The following is a 17895-nucleotide window of genomic DNA, read 5'->3' on the forward strand; positions in this document are numbered from 1 at the left end:
TGAGTAAGATCATATCAGTCTGCCTTTTCAAATTTATTCTGTTTCTTATATTCGTCGGATGGGCTTCATCTGCTTGTGCGCTCGTGTATATTCATGAGCATTGAGTCAGTTCATCTCCTATGTATAACCTATAATACAACTTTGTAGGTCTGTGTCAATCATCATCCCCATTTACCTTTGAATATACTCCACACTTAGAGCTAGCTGCATGGATGTGTTTTCTAGTAAGCTGTAAAACCATGAGATTTTGCGGGCATTCTGAAATTTTATTGTCTTGGGTTTAAATTGATTTTTGGAATTAGAGATTTTATTTGACTCGAGGGAATGTGAAATAGCGTGCTACTTATTCTTGAATTCTGAATCTTCAGTGCTTTTGTAAATATTGGCTTAGTTATGGTTCTACCGACTTTTACTTTGGATAAAGCACCAAATCTCTGAGCTTCAAAAATCAACTTCATTCAATACGCTGCCTGCCTATCATCCATGTTATACTCTGAAATCCTCTGTATTAGATGGCTTACTTCGAGAATAATGTTCTCAAAAATGTTTACATCCTTGTAAGTGAAGATTAGAAGTGACATAAACACAAGAACAATAACAATCACAAACCTTGATGTTACCAACCAAAGTGATCAGGTATATAAGTTCTAAAATCTAGATCTTTAGTCATTTTTGTTCACAATCCTATCTTTTGTAGTGTCATTATATTTAAGAGTTAATCGCCAATTTTCTTGTTTCCCTTCCTTCCTTTGTATATTGTAGTTGAGGCAGTTATTTTTGTGGCATGTATTCTCACTTATAATCCTAACTGAGTTGAAAACAAAATTAATTTATATGAAATGAGTTAGTGACAGTAAAATTCTCCTTCCAATTGTGAGTCTGCTCAACAGAAGCGGAAACAAATTATGGTCTATGGCGGCCACGGCTTTTGTTCAATTACACCTGAATGATAATCCAGGTCTCATTCGTTTTTGTAGTTGGTATATTAATTAGTCTTAACATGACTCACCCCTTGACAGAAGTGTAAGCCTATGCCCCGCTTTGGTAATTATATTCCGATTATCTCTGGTTTTGGTCATGCGACTGTTGAAGCCTATTTTTAAGGGTGTGGAATAAAAATAATGGAGGGTGCGCACGCCCGACGAAAATCGGGCTAGTCAAACCTTGAAGCTTTATGGAGTGAAGAGGTCCACGTCACACTATCATTCTTTTATTGCCAGATACGGTTATGTGACATTCCTGTTTTGGCAAAGTCTAGTCTCGTCTCGACGTCCACTGCGAAATCTGGTTGAGGTTCCCAAAGCCCCCAGACATGTCTAGTAGGGCTAGCTGTAGATGCAGTCGCTCGCTCACATGCCCCTTCCTTCTCTCTCTCTCTCCCTCTTTCTTTCTTTATTTCTTGGTGGCAGTGAAGGAATGCTTCGTCTCAATCTCCTTTTTAATAAATTTTTTCGCCCTTTGCTCCCTCACTCACTTTCTCTCCACATGCATCTCGAGGAATATCTAGATGTTTAGGGAAACTTCAAACCAAGTTGATGACGTATTGAATGAACCTATCATATCATTTTACTTGAGTTTTTTTAGTTCACTAGTTTAAGGGAGTTCGATTTCTTATAGAGAAAGAAAATAGAGTCCAGTGGCCTCCTTTTGTTACACTACATGATAAAATGATGATAAAATTACAATTTAATTGATAATTTTATTCAAAATTTATTGGTCGAAACACACTGAGGTGTTGTTTAAAAGTTCCAACGGTGTCCTGCTAAGCTTTTGTGATAACTTCATTAATCCATCCGGCTCTTAAACCTAACTTAGCATAGGAGAGAAAGGGGTGCTTTTGAGGTTTATAAAACTCTGGATTTAGACTTTAAACTCATCATCAAAACAGTTAATTACTTGTGCTTCACTGTATTAGTTATATTAGTTCTGGAACTTAGACATATATATATATATATATATTTTACCTTTTTTCGTACTAAACTTTTTTGGCATCAATTGTTTTATTTATTTTATTTTTCTTGTGTAAACTTGTGATCTTTAATAGTACTCAGATAACTATTTTTAATGTTTATCAAATATGTTTTTGTAAGTTTATTTATTTTAAAATAAAATGTTATTTTTAAAACAAAAGTATGTACGCACATTTAGGTATTTTATTGTGAGAAACATCATGCTAACGGTGAACACTCATTTTTGTAGATAGTTGTTCAAAAATATTTTGTTATTTTACAATGTTTTATTTGAATTAGATAGTTTTTGAAATTATATTCCTAGAGAGAGTTTTTAAAATTCATCAAATTCCTAAGAAAATAAAATTCAAAATCGTAAGTCAACGGAATTTAGAGTAGTGTGTTCAATCTCTTAAAATAATATGTAATATATAATTGTGATACTATTTTATTATATTGACATAATGTTATAATTTAATTATATGTTTCATACATTTAAGTTATAAATGTATGACCATTATGATCGTGCATTTACAAAATTTAAAAAAGAGCAATTGTTAGGATTATTAAAAATTAAAATAGATATGAATATTAAAATTATAGTATTTTGAAACAAATCTTTTATAAATTAATAAGTCCAATTCATGCGTGGCTATGTGGTGTGCCAACTTAAATCTTTTAATGGTGTTTGGCCAATTCAGAAGGAACTTATTATTATTATTATTATTATTATTATTAAAACTGTTTGTAAAATATTTTATAGAAATTGATCTTTGCAATAATAAAAATTTACAATACCCTAAACTAACTATTATATTAAATTTTAGTGCAACACTGAAAATAACAAATTAAATCAGAGATGCACATCAGAAATGTTTCTCCTGCACTTAATTTTGACATTTGAGATGATCTTTATATATATTTATGTATAGGTGTGTAATATTAATATAAAATATTTTCCTAAATATTAAAATTAAATATCTAAATAATATTTCGGTCATAACACTTAATATACTTTTCAAAACAACCAATGATGAAAGGACACCCATTTTCATGATTCACCTTAGAATATGGTCACATGCTAATCGTATGTTCCCATCGCAAACTTACCCACTAATCAAATGATTTAGATTCGATAAATATCTGCAAAATTGTAAAAAAAAAAAATAATGTCATTCTTATTGGTAATCTCTTGTTTAAAATTTTAGGGAAAAAATATTTTCCTTGCTTCAGGAATTATCGTGGTTTTGAAACAATAATTTTAAAAAAAGTTAAAAAAACCTTTTGATAGTTCTTAAAATCTGTAACTCACATAAAAAACAGTCAAAAAAGTTCTACAAAAATCAAAGATATTTTGTTCCTCTTTATTATTATCTTTGTCTACGAAGGTTTAGATTAATGAATAACGATTTGAACTTCAACAAAAGTGGGGTCAAGTCAACTTGACTTAGTATACACGTGTTGGTCTCACGTTGTTGCTTTAATGTACCTTGTTTTTTCAACCTTCACACCTTAGAGGTAAAGTGTAAGTATCCCTAAGAAAATATCACTAAAGTGAGAAATTAATACATATACATATATGTTGATGTTGTCTAGGCTTAAAAGTTTTGAGATTGGTAAGAAGAAAATAGGCAAATTAAACATAATAATGAGAAGGGAGAAGAGTAAATGCTTATCTTATTTTAGAAAATTTAGGGTTTTTTATGGTTTGATTAAAGATTGTCTGAGTGTAATTTTTTTTGTGGGATCTTATTTGAATGTGATCTCAATATATGGTCTAGAGATATTTGTGTTATTTTGATCCATGTATCTTTTTTGAATTAGTTGACTTGTCATTTTAAATAGATTGATAAATAATTTAATAATTCTCATCGTATATATGTGTGTGTGTTGGGGGGGGGGGGGGGGGAGAATGTTGATGGAAAAATATAGATGTCTACATTTATTTATATATTTGCTTAATTTTTATGTTGGTTAGTTATTCTTCATCAAAAAAATTTATTTATGCAGTGTTTACGCCCTAAAACTTCTTTCTTGTCCCCTGTTGAGACACGTATGGTGTTGGCAGTTCTTTGTTTGCAGAAACATGATGAAGCACGAAGTGTTTTAATCAATTCCCAGCAGTTGATTACAGAGATGGGCTTTGGCAATAATCTCTCGCCAGCTTTGGACAATAATGCTTGTTTCTTGAGGACCATCTCACCTGTGTTTATAATTGGGTGACACGACTTGTAGGAGAGATGAATTGAAATATTAAAATGCAGGAATGGGTTAGGATTAAACTAATAAATTTAAACTGATGAACCCTAAGGATTAACCCGATGGCAAGAGATTATATAGTGGTCTTTTCTGCGAACAGAATTCAAGTCTCGTGCACCTAAACATATATACACCTAGTAGTACCACTTATAGTTCACGGGTTTGGCTTCTTTTCAACTAGATTTTATTGATCCTATGATTGGTTGCTGGTCAAAAAGTAGGAGACGAATAGTTAGAAGATGAAAGTTTCCAGGAAACTTGTTATACGGAGCTTGGGCAATTGAAGATCAAATCATACCAACTAGCTCATCACAGAAAGAACAAAACTTTAGATCATTTTCAATTTGTTTATGAGTTTTGAAGTTTTTATATAAAAATTGTGTCTGGTACAAGTTTAACTGTTGAAGCAAGCATGCCTTTGTCAAGTGAACAACTACCCATGCATATATATATATATATATATATATATACGCTAACGGATGGAAATTGAATTACCCACGTAGGTTTAGACTGAAAATTAAGTCCAAACTGGTGTGAGGCTGCCATGCCATTGGAAGGCAACAAATGTTTTTTGGGATTGATTTCAACTTGTGTACTTAAAAGTTGCCTCAGGATTTGCATCTTTTCCATGATCACATGGACAAAACCAGTGCCACGAGTACTACTTCAACATTTGTCACCTAAGTACCCGCAAAATCCTCTCCCAATGCACTTGTTTATCGCAGACTACTGCAAAAGAGAATGTCTTTATATAATTTGATGGTATTGGGGGTTGTGGAAATAGCAACTAATATATATGTGTGTGTGTGTGTGTGTGTGCTAATTGTGCTGTGTAAGGTTTTAAGATAGAGAGAGGAGGAGAATTTGGTAGGTTGGATGCACTTGCAGTGGAAACGCTAAGTGGGCAAGGAGAGTTAGATTGTCAAATTAAAGGGCTGGTACTGGTGTTTTAGGAACTTGAACCAATAGGAAGTCTGCTCAGCTTGGCCTTGGTTGTCCTCCCTTGCCCTTTCTTTATTTATTACTTCCAGAGCTCCACTCTCATTGGCTTCTAGGATCTGCTAGCTTCTCAAATCGACCCCTTAATATTACTTTTCCAACTCCCCCATCAAAGCTTTCCGCCGCCAACTTTCCCTCCTCAGTATTACTCCTGAAGCTCTTAGATTCCATCTCTGCAAATGAAGGTGAGAGACACATCTATAGCTCTCTTGTTTGATGATATAATAATCGCTACTGCAGCATGTTATGGGGTACTGTTTTTAACTTTGTTTATGATTGAATTTGATTTCATTTTGCAGTTCTTCAATTGGATGCAAAACAAGTTTAATGGCGGACAAGGGATCAGGAAGACATCTTCAGTTTCTAGCAAACGTAAAGACATGTTCCTTTGTGTTTGAACACTGCATGGTTTATTAAACCATAAAGATGATTGGCAAGCTAGCCTTGTTTGATCATTTTTAACCAAAATATTATAGAGAATTTAGATATGACAATAACAAGATCATCGCAACATCAATGATCTGAAATTTGATTCAAACTCGATGTTAGGAACTGAGATCACAAAGACTTGTTAGTTTGAGTGTCTGTCCAATTTGATCTATGTGCTAATCAAAGCTTAGTCTTCCTTGGATCTGATTTAATCATATGCTTTGTATCTGCACTGCATCTATGATCACCTTTTACACCCTAAAGTTGAACATTTTTAAACTTTGTTCTAGTTTTTTCCAACTTCTTTTTTCCCTCCCTTTCTCAAAATAGAACTAAACTAACACGGTATCTTAACGTACATCTGTTCATCTCAAGCAAAGAAGTGACTTATAATTGTCAAATTATCATCATCAGATCATTGCTTCTAATGATATTTTCTGTATAAAAATTCAGTGAGACAATATGAGAGATACATTAGATTTGCTTGTGGGGCTGTTGGAGGGTTGCAGAGACATCCCCCTTCAAAGTAGGCAAGTAAGCCAGGGGCTCAAAATTTGGAAAGCAAAGATGGGGATTTGTGAGGGTGTTGGACTTTGTCTGCAGGGCAAAGTGTTTCAGGTGACAACTTTGTCTTTTTTCTAATAAAAAAAACTAACATGTATAATGAATGAATGAATGAAACAAGATGCCTGGTATTACTGCTTAAATTATCGACAAAAACTTACCTTAGAAGCAAGTTCCAGAAATTAATGATGACATCTCAGTCAGCAGAGTTAATTTGTTGCAAGCATCTAGATTTACACTAGCTAGTACTATATGCATGATTTGATAAGATTTGAACTTATTTATTCCTTTTGATTTGAGAAATATTTGAAAGTTAAGTTGATGTGTAGATTTCCTTTTGCTTTTGTTAATTTATCAATCCATTTTACAGATCCTACAAAGCAAGAACCTCTGAAAGAAGAATTCAGCGACTGGCCTCATGGACTGCTAGCAATTGGAACTTTTGGAAACCATGGTCTCAAAGACAATCCTCAAAGTCATGAAAACCTTCATCAAGATAACCCCTCTTCATCTGACGATGATTTGTCAGATTTCACACCTGAAGAAGTTGGACAGCTACAAAAAGAGTTGACCAAGCTCTTGCGACGAAAACCGGCTGTTTCTAAAGCTGAAGGAGATCAAAATGCTGACCTCCCATTGGATAGATTCCTCAACTGCCCATCAAGCTTGGAGGTTGATCGTAGGATTTCTACTACAGTTTGCAGTGATCATGATGAAGAAGAAGATATTGATCGGACAATTAGAGTAATTATTGACAGATGCAAAGATGTTTGCATGGAGAAGAATAAAAAAGCTATTGGGAAGAAGTCCATTTCTTTCCTCCTTAAGAAAATGTTCGTTTGCTCAACTGGATTTGCACCTGCTCGCAGTCTAAAAGATACACTTCAAGAATCAAGAATGGAAAAGGTATCGATCTTCACCTATTTCTACAAAACCTTTGTTAAGAGTATTCCTTTTCTTTTGTAAATGTGTTGATGGTCATTGGCATTTTTGGTTTTCGATTAAGCATTGACATGGGTTTCGACTTGGTTATGGCCTGCTGCAGCTCTTAAGGACCATGCTTTCAAAGAAGATAAACCCACAAAACGCTTCTCGAGCATCATCAATGAAGAAAAACTTGAAGGGCAAACAAGCTACAGATAAAAGCAAAGAAGAGGAACCCAAAGACGGGGCAAAGGATGGATGTAAATGGGTCAAGACAGATTCTGAATGTAAGTTCATTTTCTTGAGATCTGCTTCACTACATGCACCCTCAATTGAAACTAAAACAAACAATCAATTCATCTATATATGCAGCAGCACTATAGGGTTAATGGATCTTAATCTTTGATTTTGCAGATATTGTTCTAGAGATCTAGGCATATATATGGCTTCCTCTTAGTATTGGCTCTGCAAGTAACCCCCACCCTTTTTTGAGCAATAAGAGAGAGAGGTATTGAAAGTCCCAGATATTGTTGGGATCTTGGCCAAAGTTGCAAGTTTCCAAGAAAAATGGAATCCACCCACCAATAAGCCCCATCTCTATCTGAATCAGGACAGATGGCTCATCAAGTGATGACCACATTGTGACTACTGAAGCAGCCTCTTTCTTCCATTTGAGGACAGTGTTCCCCTGCCCCCCACCCTCCCCTTTTTTCATGGTTGTACCTGTGATTTTGGTACAACACATGTTGCAAATGTTACATATATTTTGATGAGGGATTAAATTATATACTCCTCCCCTGTGCTGTGCAATGCCATGTTTCTTTTTATTGAATGTTAAAACAAATTTATAAACACGGAGAGAACATTAATTTTGGACACAAATTATCATACCTAAAAAAATCGAGAATGACAAAATTATCACTTTTAGACAATTATTATTGAATGAAAAAGAACCACTTATTTATCACATGTGATTCTTCTACCCAATTAATGTGATATAGCCTATACCGCTCTCTAAAGGTATTCACTGCCAATGCTATATATAGATAGACTTTCCTAACATCTCTTGTATTTTTCCACATCTAAAGTGTCTCTAACCCTCAAGCTTTCTTTAATCAATATAATATTTTAAAACATGCAATTAATAATTAATTTTTTAAATATTATTTCTATACTTAAATTTAATATATTTTATTAATATAAATATATAAAATATCACTCAAAATGTCTATTTTAAGTGTTTAGATAATATTCTTTTCCTCCAAAATTAACACCAAATGAATTTGACATTGAAACTTGGACTTAATTAATAATTAGTCAATTTATTAAAGCGTACATAATTATAATCAAATCTCATTAAGACGGTCGCTTTATTTGACTTTTTCATTGTCGTCAAACCAAGTGTCGTCATGTGTCAGCATACAGTTCATCACTACCTAAGCGAAGCGCTTCCACTCATAAATAAAATTAAAAGATATTGTTAATTATTATTTTTTATTTTATTTTATTTTTAATATTAAAATTATTTTATTAAAGAATGATGAATGTATAATAATTTGAATATAATATAAAATAAAATGTAACAATTGCATATTATTTGAAAATTTGGGTTTAATCGAAATTGTTGGTTCGGTTCGGTTCAAATTTAATAATTTCAGTTATTTTGGTTCTACTCAATTTTAGTATTAAAAAAATTAAAATAATTAAATAATTTATTAGTAAAACGATTACTCGATTAATGTTGCATGTTAATCGAGTACTATGTAGTAATTACTCACGTAATTTCATGAATTATTCAATTAATATTGCTTATTACTCGAATAATAAGAGTTGAAAAATCAACTCACTCTTTGAAGATTACTTGCCAATATTATTTATTTGTCAAGTAATAATTGAATTACACGCGTATAATCTCAATGATGGTCAAGTAATAAATATAAAATTTTTCAATTTTTCTCTGTTCCTAAAAATAATCAATTAATTATTTTTGTTAGTCGAGTAATATCTAAGATTACTCGCATAACTTTATTATTTACTTAAGTTATTGAGAAATTTTACTTAAATAATTAAAAACTTATTAGTGTAATTTTTTTAGTTTTTTTGGTCTTTTTAATTTTTTTGGTCAATTTGATTTTCACAAGTGTTCGGCCAATTTAGTTATTTTTTTACACAAATTTAGTTTATTTAATTTTAACATTTCGATAAATTTGATAATTAAACCGACCAAATCTTTATCTCTAAAAATGACAACATAATATTAATTTGATATTATCCTGATATCACATTATTTTAAATATTTGTATACTCACTTGACAAACATGTTAACGTGACACGCGTTTAATAAATTTATCTAATAAAAAATAATAATTGCCGTTCTCATTGACACAAAAAAAAAAAAAAAAAAACTCTATTTTTTTGTTTTTTTATTTTTATGCAGAGAGAAAAGCAAAGTCCATGGTGACAGTGGGTTGATGGGGGAGATAGCGACGATAACTTTCTTCGGAGAGGCGATAGCTCATGGCGAAGCCTTTTTCAAACCCTAGTTGATAATCCTGTCTCAATCCCCCTTTCCTGAACAAGCTTCCCTGATTTTCTCGCTCTTTCCATCGTATTTTCTTTCCAAGCCGCTTTTTTTTTTTTTTTTTTTTCGGTGAGAAATTTCTTACCCCGTTTCCTCTTGGAATTATCCCAGTAGGATTGGATCGGAGTGTGTTTTTATTCTCCTTTTTTTCCCGGAAACTATTAGAACCCAGAGGCGGAAAATTGAGTCTCTGGGGCTTTTAGGGTTTCGGGATTCGTCAAAGTTAGTATTTTGCCCCCTTTGTTAGATCTGGAGGACTGTGTTATTAAACTTTAGTCTTCAATTAGGGCCTAATAGTTTTTCCATATTTCTTTGTTTCATTGGGTTGGTGAAGCATCAGAAAGAATCTGAGCTGCCAATGCCATTTGTTTCAATTGTGGAAGATTTTTCGGTAAATTTTCAGATACCGAAAAACTTTGGGTTCAATGTCTTGGGCGGGGCCAGAAGATGTCTATCTGTCAACTTCTCTCGCAAACTATCTAGACAGTAAGTTTGTAAAGCCTCGTCTTATCGTTCATTTATTTTGCTCATGTTCGTTGTTTTTGGCTGTCTTGACTTGTGTTCATACATGTGAAAAATTTGTTTGCTTGTTCATGTTGTCTGGAAAAAAATGTAAATACGATGAAGCCCTACTCTCGCTAGTGGGATTAGCTACATGAATTTTAGTTTGCCTATTGTCATCTCTATACATCACTACATCTTTTCTAAGGCAACAACTATACCCCATGTCATGTCACGTTTAAGAAATTTCTTGCTGTTCTTTTGGTCCTACTCTTACCTCTTTTGTTACAAACTTTTATTCCATTCACTATCCTTACATGTGTGCCTATTAATCTTATATCTTGCATGTTTAAATCATCTTAAAAATAATTTAGGCATATTATGGCCTTATCTTTTGTAAGGCTCTTATAATTCATATCATACCTAAACGTCTCACACCAAGTTTACAATTACATAAAATATGAGAAGAAGTTATCTTTCTTAACCAATGTATTATGATTCTTTGAATATAATCCTCAATAGTCTCTTCATTCTTTTTTGATAATTGATTTAAGATATTTAAACGGGCATTTTATGGAATAAATCAATCTTTATTTCTCACCACAATATATTTAATGCATGCAATTCTAGGTCTAGAATTTATGCAGTTGACCCCACCTAGTGGGATTAAGTCTTGTGGTTGTTGTTGTTGCTGCTCCTGTAGGGCATGTATGCGAAGTCTTATAGAAGCTGCCTTTGTCTTAATTTTTTTTTTATCTTGTATTCTATGATTATGGTTCTTTTTGATTTGCAGCTTTTCTCTTTCAACTTTCCTAGATTAGTCTTTGTTGTTTTTTGAATAACAATAGTTATTTCGCTTTGCATCAGATTAGCATTTACCTTTTACAACCTCATCTCTTTCATTGCACATTTCTTCCTTGAAAATAACTTATTATTTTCCTTTTAAGCAATGTCATTTGATTCTTGGGTCTTTGCTTCTTATCCTTATTTATCCGCCTTTTTTGGATATGGATGTTGAGAAGCATAAATATATGGGAAGTGGTCAGACACTCCCTGAGTATGATTTTACAAATTGTTGCAACACAAGCAATATTTTGGCCTCATAAGAAATTTTCTATTTGGGTACTCAATAAGCCATTTTTATACATGACCAAATGTTTGTCCAGCTCCTTTATAATTTTGCATTAACTATGATAAGATGATATGTCATGGCCTTCTTTAGAATAATTTTTCCTCATTATTTCTTTATCCAGAGTTATAACTGCAACACACATCTCTATACATATTCCCTTTTCTGTCCACATGGTCTCTCAGGTCATCTCTTATAATGATCTTTTCCTTTTTTGGTATTCCTTACTACAGTATCCCCTTTAAATCGCTTGCAAATTATGCTTTTATCTCTTCTATCAATTTAACTTGTGGTGTATACACACTAACAACATTTAAATTCTCTTCTCCTTTAACAACTTTAACTGCAATAATCCTAGCTTCTGAGCTTTTTACATCTACTACATTATCTTTTAAAGTTCTATTAATATTAATGCCCACTATATTTCTCTTGGTTCTTATCTAAGGATCTAAGTTTGTATATTGACTCATCAAACTTTTTAGCCTTATTGCTAACCCATCTTCTGTTAAAATTATAATATTCCATGATCCAATCCTGTGCCTTTAGTTTTGGGCTAACTTTCTACTAAAATTCGTTTATGAACATGCTTGAACCCTTGCAATTTAGAATTCATTTTAGTGCCAATGTAATGGCTCCAACGCATTTTTTATTGTACTCAGGTGATACAATGCTCTGTTAGAAGGGTTATGCCCCTACAAATATGCTTTTTTCTGGAATTCATGTTAAAATATGAAAAAAAAAAAAAAATTGCCCTCATAGTGGCTACTTAACACAGATTTTTTTTCTTGTGCTTATTTTGTAACTATAATACTCAAATAATAGAAATATCATATAGATATAAAAAAATGGCTACAGGACAAGACAGGCATTTCTTGGTGATGATTTAGTCTAGATTAATTCAGTGACCCATGTTTGTTTATTTTCAAGATAATTCATCCAAGAAAAAGTATTGGTTGTTACTAGCCGGCTAAATTGTGATGCTCTCAAAGGGAGGATGCAAGTTGAAGTTTCAAGATGGAAAAATATGTTCAATTGACAGGTTTATTTAATGGACATCTGCAATTAACTGCAGCCAACACTAACAAATATGAGTTTCATTATTGAGAAACTGTGAAGTTTGCTTCTAGACAGACCCATAAATAAGTGCCATATGGTATTGCTTAGACTTACATTCTCACCCCTAACTTTCATTTACATGCCTAGGAACAGTGAATCTACTTGGGTACATCCAGATTTTATGTTTTACATGCTTACTTTAGATGGTCATACTAGTGGAAAGTATCTGAGACATGGGTCTTTTGTTCTACTGCTGGATAAGAGAGACTTTCCAAGGAAACAAACAAACAATTAGATCCCTTAAAAGAATAATTTCTTGAAGATTGTGTCCTTATTTATGCTTTGTGGATGTATTGCGCATCATTGTATTGTGCTTTTTGATAAAAAGGAAATTTAATTACCAAAAGACTAAAAATTTAAAGTAAAGTTGTCTACCTCTAGTTGTTGTCTCTCATCTAATTGTATAATGTAATTAATGCTGGCAAAAAGTTTTTCTTTTCTATTCTCTTTTAGTTGATAAAGAATCCTCTAAAAGAAACAAAATGGTTTTGATTCACTTGTGACACCTTGGGGAGCAAGGCATAAGCTTCACTTGAAAAAGTTAAGTCAGATATAAGTTTAATGATAGAGTATAATATATTTGGGACTTTCCCCCCCTCTTCAAAAATTCTCAATGATGCATCTATGTTGAAGCTAGGACTGTGTGATTATGTTTTCCATTTGAAGACTTTTGGTTTCCCTTTCTTTGAAACTGGTCATCAACTTTGATCTCCCAAATTGAACGCTGAAAATCCTGATTTTATAGATCAGAACAAATGCCAAAAAATTCACTTATAAAGAGTTATATATCTATCTTTTTTTCTAAATAAAGGATTTGACAAACATCCATGTATATCTAGCTATACTTTTGTGCATTATTTTCTGGATAACTAAATGTTTTGCAATTTATAATTGCTGACAAAAACTGAATAGATGTATTCATCCATCCATTGTTAAAGTTTTGAGTATTAGGATGTTGAAATTCCTTGATGCTTTATTACATATTGCTTCAACAATGTTAGGAATTAGTTACTTATCATTGTCTCTATAATTTGCTCCTCTCCCCTCCTGTTCAAGTTATGTTTCTTTTGTCATATTGTTTCCTTCATTTTCTGGTTTACTCCGATCTGTGTTGTTCACTTGAGTTCTCACCACATATCAAGCCTTAATGGGACTGGCTACATGAATTCTAGCTCACCAATCATTTCTTTAGAGTTCTCATTGCCCGCATATTTGTTTTTGTCACCAATCAAAAAAGAGCACATAGTTTGTTCACCTTTGTGGTGAAGGACAAGTTCCATGTTTTTGAGCCTTCTATTTAAGGGCTTCAGCCTTGATGTTCATGTGGCTTTATTGTAAATATAGAAATTTCTACCGCATTAAAAGAGATTTATCTGTAAATTGTTCAATCAGATTTCTTAGTTGCAAACACTGTATTTAGTTGAACATTTGACCACATATATGGTCTATGTGAATTTTGAAATATGGATGGTTTAGGATGGACGTGGATACAGGTTAGTGCTGAAGTTTTAGAGATACCAGATTGTCTTCCTCCTATTTAATTGTTTGGTATTTATGTTTGATACAAATTTTGATTTTTCTTTTTCTGTCCACAGAGAAGCTTCTTGTATTGCTGAGAGATGGTAGAAAACTTTTGGGAATACTTCGTTCATTTGATCAATTTGGTATAATTTTTATTAAATGTTGTTTACTTATGTTTCTCCTGTCAATACATCTAATGTTCACTTAACTGACAAGGCTTTATATGCTTTTTCCAGCAAATGCTGTTCTTGAAGGTGCCTGTGAGCGAGTTATTGTAGGTGATCTTTATTGTGACATTCGATTAGGTTTGTATGTAATCCGTGGGGAGAATGTTGTTTTGATCGGTGAGCTGGTAAGAGTAAATTCTTATCCATTGCCTTCTCTTTTTGTGGAAATGAACCATTTTAACCTACCTTATACTTTATTTCTAACATTTAGGACCCAGAGAAGGAAGAACTTCCCCCACACATGACTCGTGTTACTGCAGAAGAGATAAGAAGGGTAAATTTTTTTTTTTGGTGTTCTCAGAATGTTTCTACGAAGAGTGCATATGCCATGAATAATGAACCTGGATTCTGTTACCAAGGGGCAATCTAACTTTGTTGCTTGTGTTATTTCAATTTGTTGTTCTGTGCTGGTATATAAGTATTTTGTTTAAGTATTTTGGGTAGTTTTTTTATTCAAACTGAATTGTTGACTTGCTCACACTGCAACTATTCTGTATTAATACTTGTTTAAGCAGTTTTGCTTCCAGCTGAAGTATCACATTGATACGATTTATCAAATGGAAATATTACATTAGTTTTCAGGACATGATTCTACTACCTATAATTTTCTTTTTCTTGACTAGTATTTAATTTTAGTATTGCCTATGCCAACTTGTCAATTAGTTTACCAGACAACATTTCAATGATGGTTTCCTTGTGTGTCTAAACCTGCAAGTATTTATATTTGTCTAAGCAAAGGTTATGAGCTATTCAAGTGAAAATTATTCATCTTGTAGAGAAAAGGAGGCAGTTGATAATAATGATGTTTGATCTTTGGAAACAATGTCTAAATTTATTTGAGGCCAGTACTTGAAAAATTATCAACTATGGTTTATCTTCAAAAGACAAGTAATTAGTTTGAGGGGCTTACTTGGTGTAATGGTCAAAGCTTCTGCCTTGCAAAGTGTAGACGCAAATTTCATGCTAATGTTGCCAAAGATTAGGATTTAGGTTTATCCTGATTCTAGCCCCCCAGTTCAACCCCCTTTTGTGGAACAGGCATGTTAATGACTTTTTAGATTTGGGTTTGGAAGCTGATAATTTCTTGTCTGATAGTAAAATCTTCTCTGGAAGTTCTCATAATATCCTAACTGGGCTTTATGCTCACTGCGGTACTATGCATACAGATGGGACTGTTTAGGATCTGAAAATTTCAGGCCTGAGCTTTTGTTTTTCAAGACATGCATTTAAGGACAGATGGAGACTCACCTAAGATATTTTGTTGAATGTATGCGTGTGTTCAAGAAGGGGTATGAAATTCAATAAACATAGATTGCATCCCCTGTAGTTCAATCATACACTATTTCACCCAACATGATGTGAAAACTTCTCTTTACTTGGGTTTTCCTTTTCTCTTCTTTTTTTAGTATTGTTTTCGGTAATACTTGATCAAAAACATATAAACACAAATTGATGTAACATTTTTCGTCCCTTTACATGACCACCATGTTGCATGCTGATCCAACTGTATGAAATAGAATGGGATCAAAAGTATAAACAAGGATTGCAGAAAGGATGCTGATATTCGTTTGCTGAGGAGAGCGATTCCCCCTTCCCTGCCTCCCCCCCGGCCCAAATGGATTCAATGCACTTTCTCTATGCAAAACTCATTATCCTTGTAGAAAACAGTATGTTTTAAGGAAGAGTGCTCATATTCTTGCCAATACTCCTGTTGAGCAGGGAAATCCAACTGTCTCTGTTTTCTGCTACCCTAGGATACTGTGGTTAGTGGCCCCTGTCAATTCTATGCTGTTGGCTTTTGAGTTTGCTATTTGATCAAGTACTTAGTAGTGATTTATGTGACTTTAACCTCTGTAAAAACTTTTGCAATACAGACCAGGTTCCAGTTCGTGTAGTTTCTTTTATATATATGGTGTCTTTTATCTTGTTTTTGGATATATATATATATGGTTGCCTAAGTGAATACATGCTATATGGGTATCTAGAGTGCCCTTTTGTATATATCTTGTTTTTGGATATATATATATATGGTCCACTTTTGTATATTTTTGTTATAAAAAGTGTATGCACTAATAAATATAAAGATCTACAGAAAAGAAAGAAGCCTTATCAATTACTAGGTTTTTAAATATGTCTGGAAGAAGGCAAGGGTCATTAAGCATTTTATGTTCAAGTAATGTCATATTAGGTGGCAGTTTACCATGACTGGAATTGATTTGAAAATGAGAATTTAGGATGCCAATGCGTGGCACTTGTATTTCCAGTCGCTTTCACCAATTCCCGTGTAATTTCTGTGCTGATTTTTCTTTTCGTTTTCATTCCCCCTTATTGATCTGAAGACATCATTGGTCGGTTCAGCCATTTGTACAATTCCACATTGCAATGTTCTTTCAACAGGCACAAAAAGCAGAAAGGGAGGCTACGGATCTGAAAGGTTCCATGAGGAAGCGGATGGAGTTCCTCGATATGGACTAGTTTGTGTACATGATTCTGACATTCAGTCCTGCGTTTTTCATCAGGCTCAGGCCAAGTCATCCACAAATATTATTGCGGTTGGTTGATGCTGGCAAACCAATGACGGATTGAATTGTTGCTTTGCTACTCTCTCTCTCTGCGTCGACTCTCTGTAACATTTACACAAATAGTTATCAGGTTGTTCATCTGTTTTATGTTTCAAAATTATTGAGAGCTTTCACCTCACCTTCCAAACTAACGGCCCTGGAGAATAATAGGGCATGAGATGTGTGGCTGTGTCCAAGATTGTTTAGTATTTCCTTCTGTTTTGGGTGGATTTTGGTGTCTCCATGGATGATGGTAAAATGCAGACTGGTGGGGTGGAGTTTGGCATTTTCCTTTCAATCTATTAGTTTGTTCATTGTTATTAGCATGTTGAGAAAAGTGTTCTGTTGAGGTGTTGCGCTACTATTTCCTCATTTCTATCTTCCTTCCTAATGTAGGTTAACTCAGTGAAGCCGTTTGTTTGTTGTTGAAAAAGCTATATTTATATTTTTGTCCTTTTACTTTTCATATATTTTTTTTATGATTATTTAAATTTTTTTTTATTTTAATTATACTTATATATCTGTATTTTTTTAATCAATTTAACTCTTAGATTTTGATGTATAAAAAAAACGCAAAGTGAGATGATTCAATTAAATTTTTTTTATATGTTAAAGTATAAAAATTAAATTGATTTGTATATAAGTGTAATTAAAATAATAATAATTTTAAATTATTTTATCAAAAAAGAGTTAAAATATAGGGGTTAAATTGATTTGAAAATAAAATTTTATGTAATTAAAATAATAAAAAAATTTAAATAATTACACCAAAAAAAGTGAAAGTATTGAGAGCAAAAATGTGTTAATGAAAGATATGGAAGTGTGGTCTTATATATCTACATATATGGGAATAAAATTATTAGAATTTTTTTATTTATATCATAATTTATTTTTATTTTTTTTGATAATGTGAGAAATTGATGGGTTTTCACTACATAGTTGACTTTCGGCTCAGATCATCTCATATTCTTTATAAACTCAAGATCTATTTTTAAATTAATTATGAATTAAAACACAAAATTTAACTTTTTAAATAGACACAAATAATATGATTAATTTGTATCTCACCAAATTTATAGACCATATATAACTATGAGAGTGGCGTTTGAAACTTCAAGTGGTCAAACTTGAAAAA

At 32.7% G+C, this 17895-nt stretch overlaps 2 protein-coding genes across 3 annotated transcripts; both read left to right on the top strand.

Moving 5' to 3' along the window:
* The first annotated feature begins 4150 nt into the window (after window positions 1-4150).
* On the top strand, window positions 4151-7926 carry LOC127796073 (protein DEEPER ROOTING 1). Its single transcript, XM_052328136.1, has 5 exons — window positions 4151-5392; window positions 5507-5579; window positions 6571-7106; window positions 7246-7411; window positions 7539-7926. The coding sequence occupies exons 1-5, from the start codon at window positions 5387-5389 to the stop codon at window positions 7556-7558; spliced, it is 801 nt and encodes a 266-aa protein (XP_052184096.1). The 5' UTR covers window positions 4151-5386; the 3' UTR covers window positions 7559-7926.
* A 1638-nt stretch (window positions 7927-9564) lies between these two features.
* On the top strand, window positions 9565-17122 carry LOC127795054 (sm-like protein LSM1B). 2 transcript variants are annotated; one of them, XM_052326484.1, is made up of 5 exons: window positions 9565-10191; window positions 14047-14115; window positions 14209-14324; window positions 14411-14473; window positions 16539-17122. In XM_052326484.1, exons 1-5 carry the CDS (start codon window positions 10131-10133, stop codon window positions 16758-16760), a joined length of 531 nt encoding a protein of 176 aa, XP_052182444.1. In that variant the 5' UTR covers window positions 9565-10130; the 3' UTR covers window positions 16761-17122. The 2 variants fall into 2 exon arrangements, with proteins under 2 accessions (XP_052182444.1, XP_052182445.1); XM_052326485.1 differs by having other exon boundaries at window positions 16597-17122.
* Window positions 17123-17895: the final 773 nt, after the last annotated feature.

Source organism: Diospyros lotus, chromosome 2 (genome assembly GCF_014633365.1).
Source record: "Diospyros lotus cultivar Yz01 chromosome 2, ASM1463336v1, whole genome shotgun sequence".
NCBI classification, from domain to species: Eukaryota; Viridiplantae; Streptophyta; class Magnoliopsida; order Ericales; family Ebenaceae; genus Diospyros; species Diospyros lotus.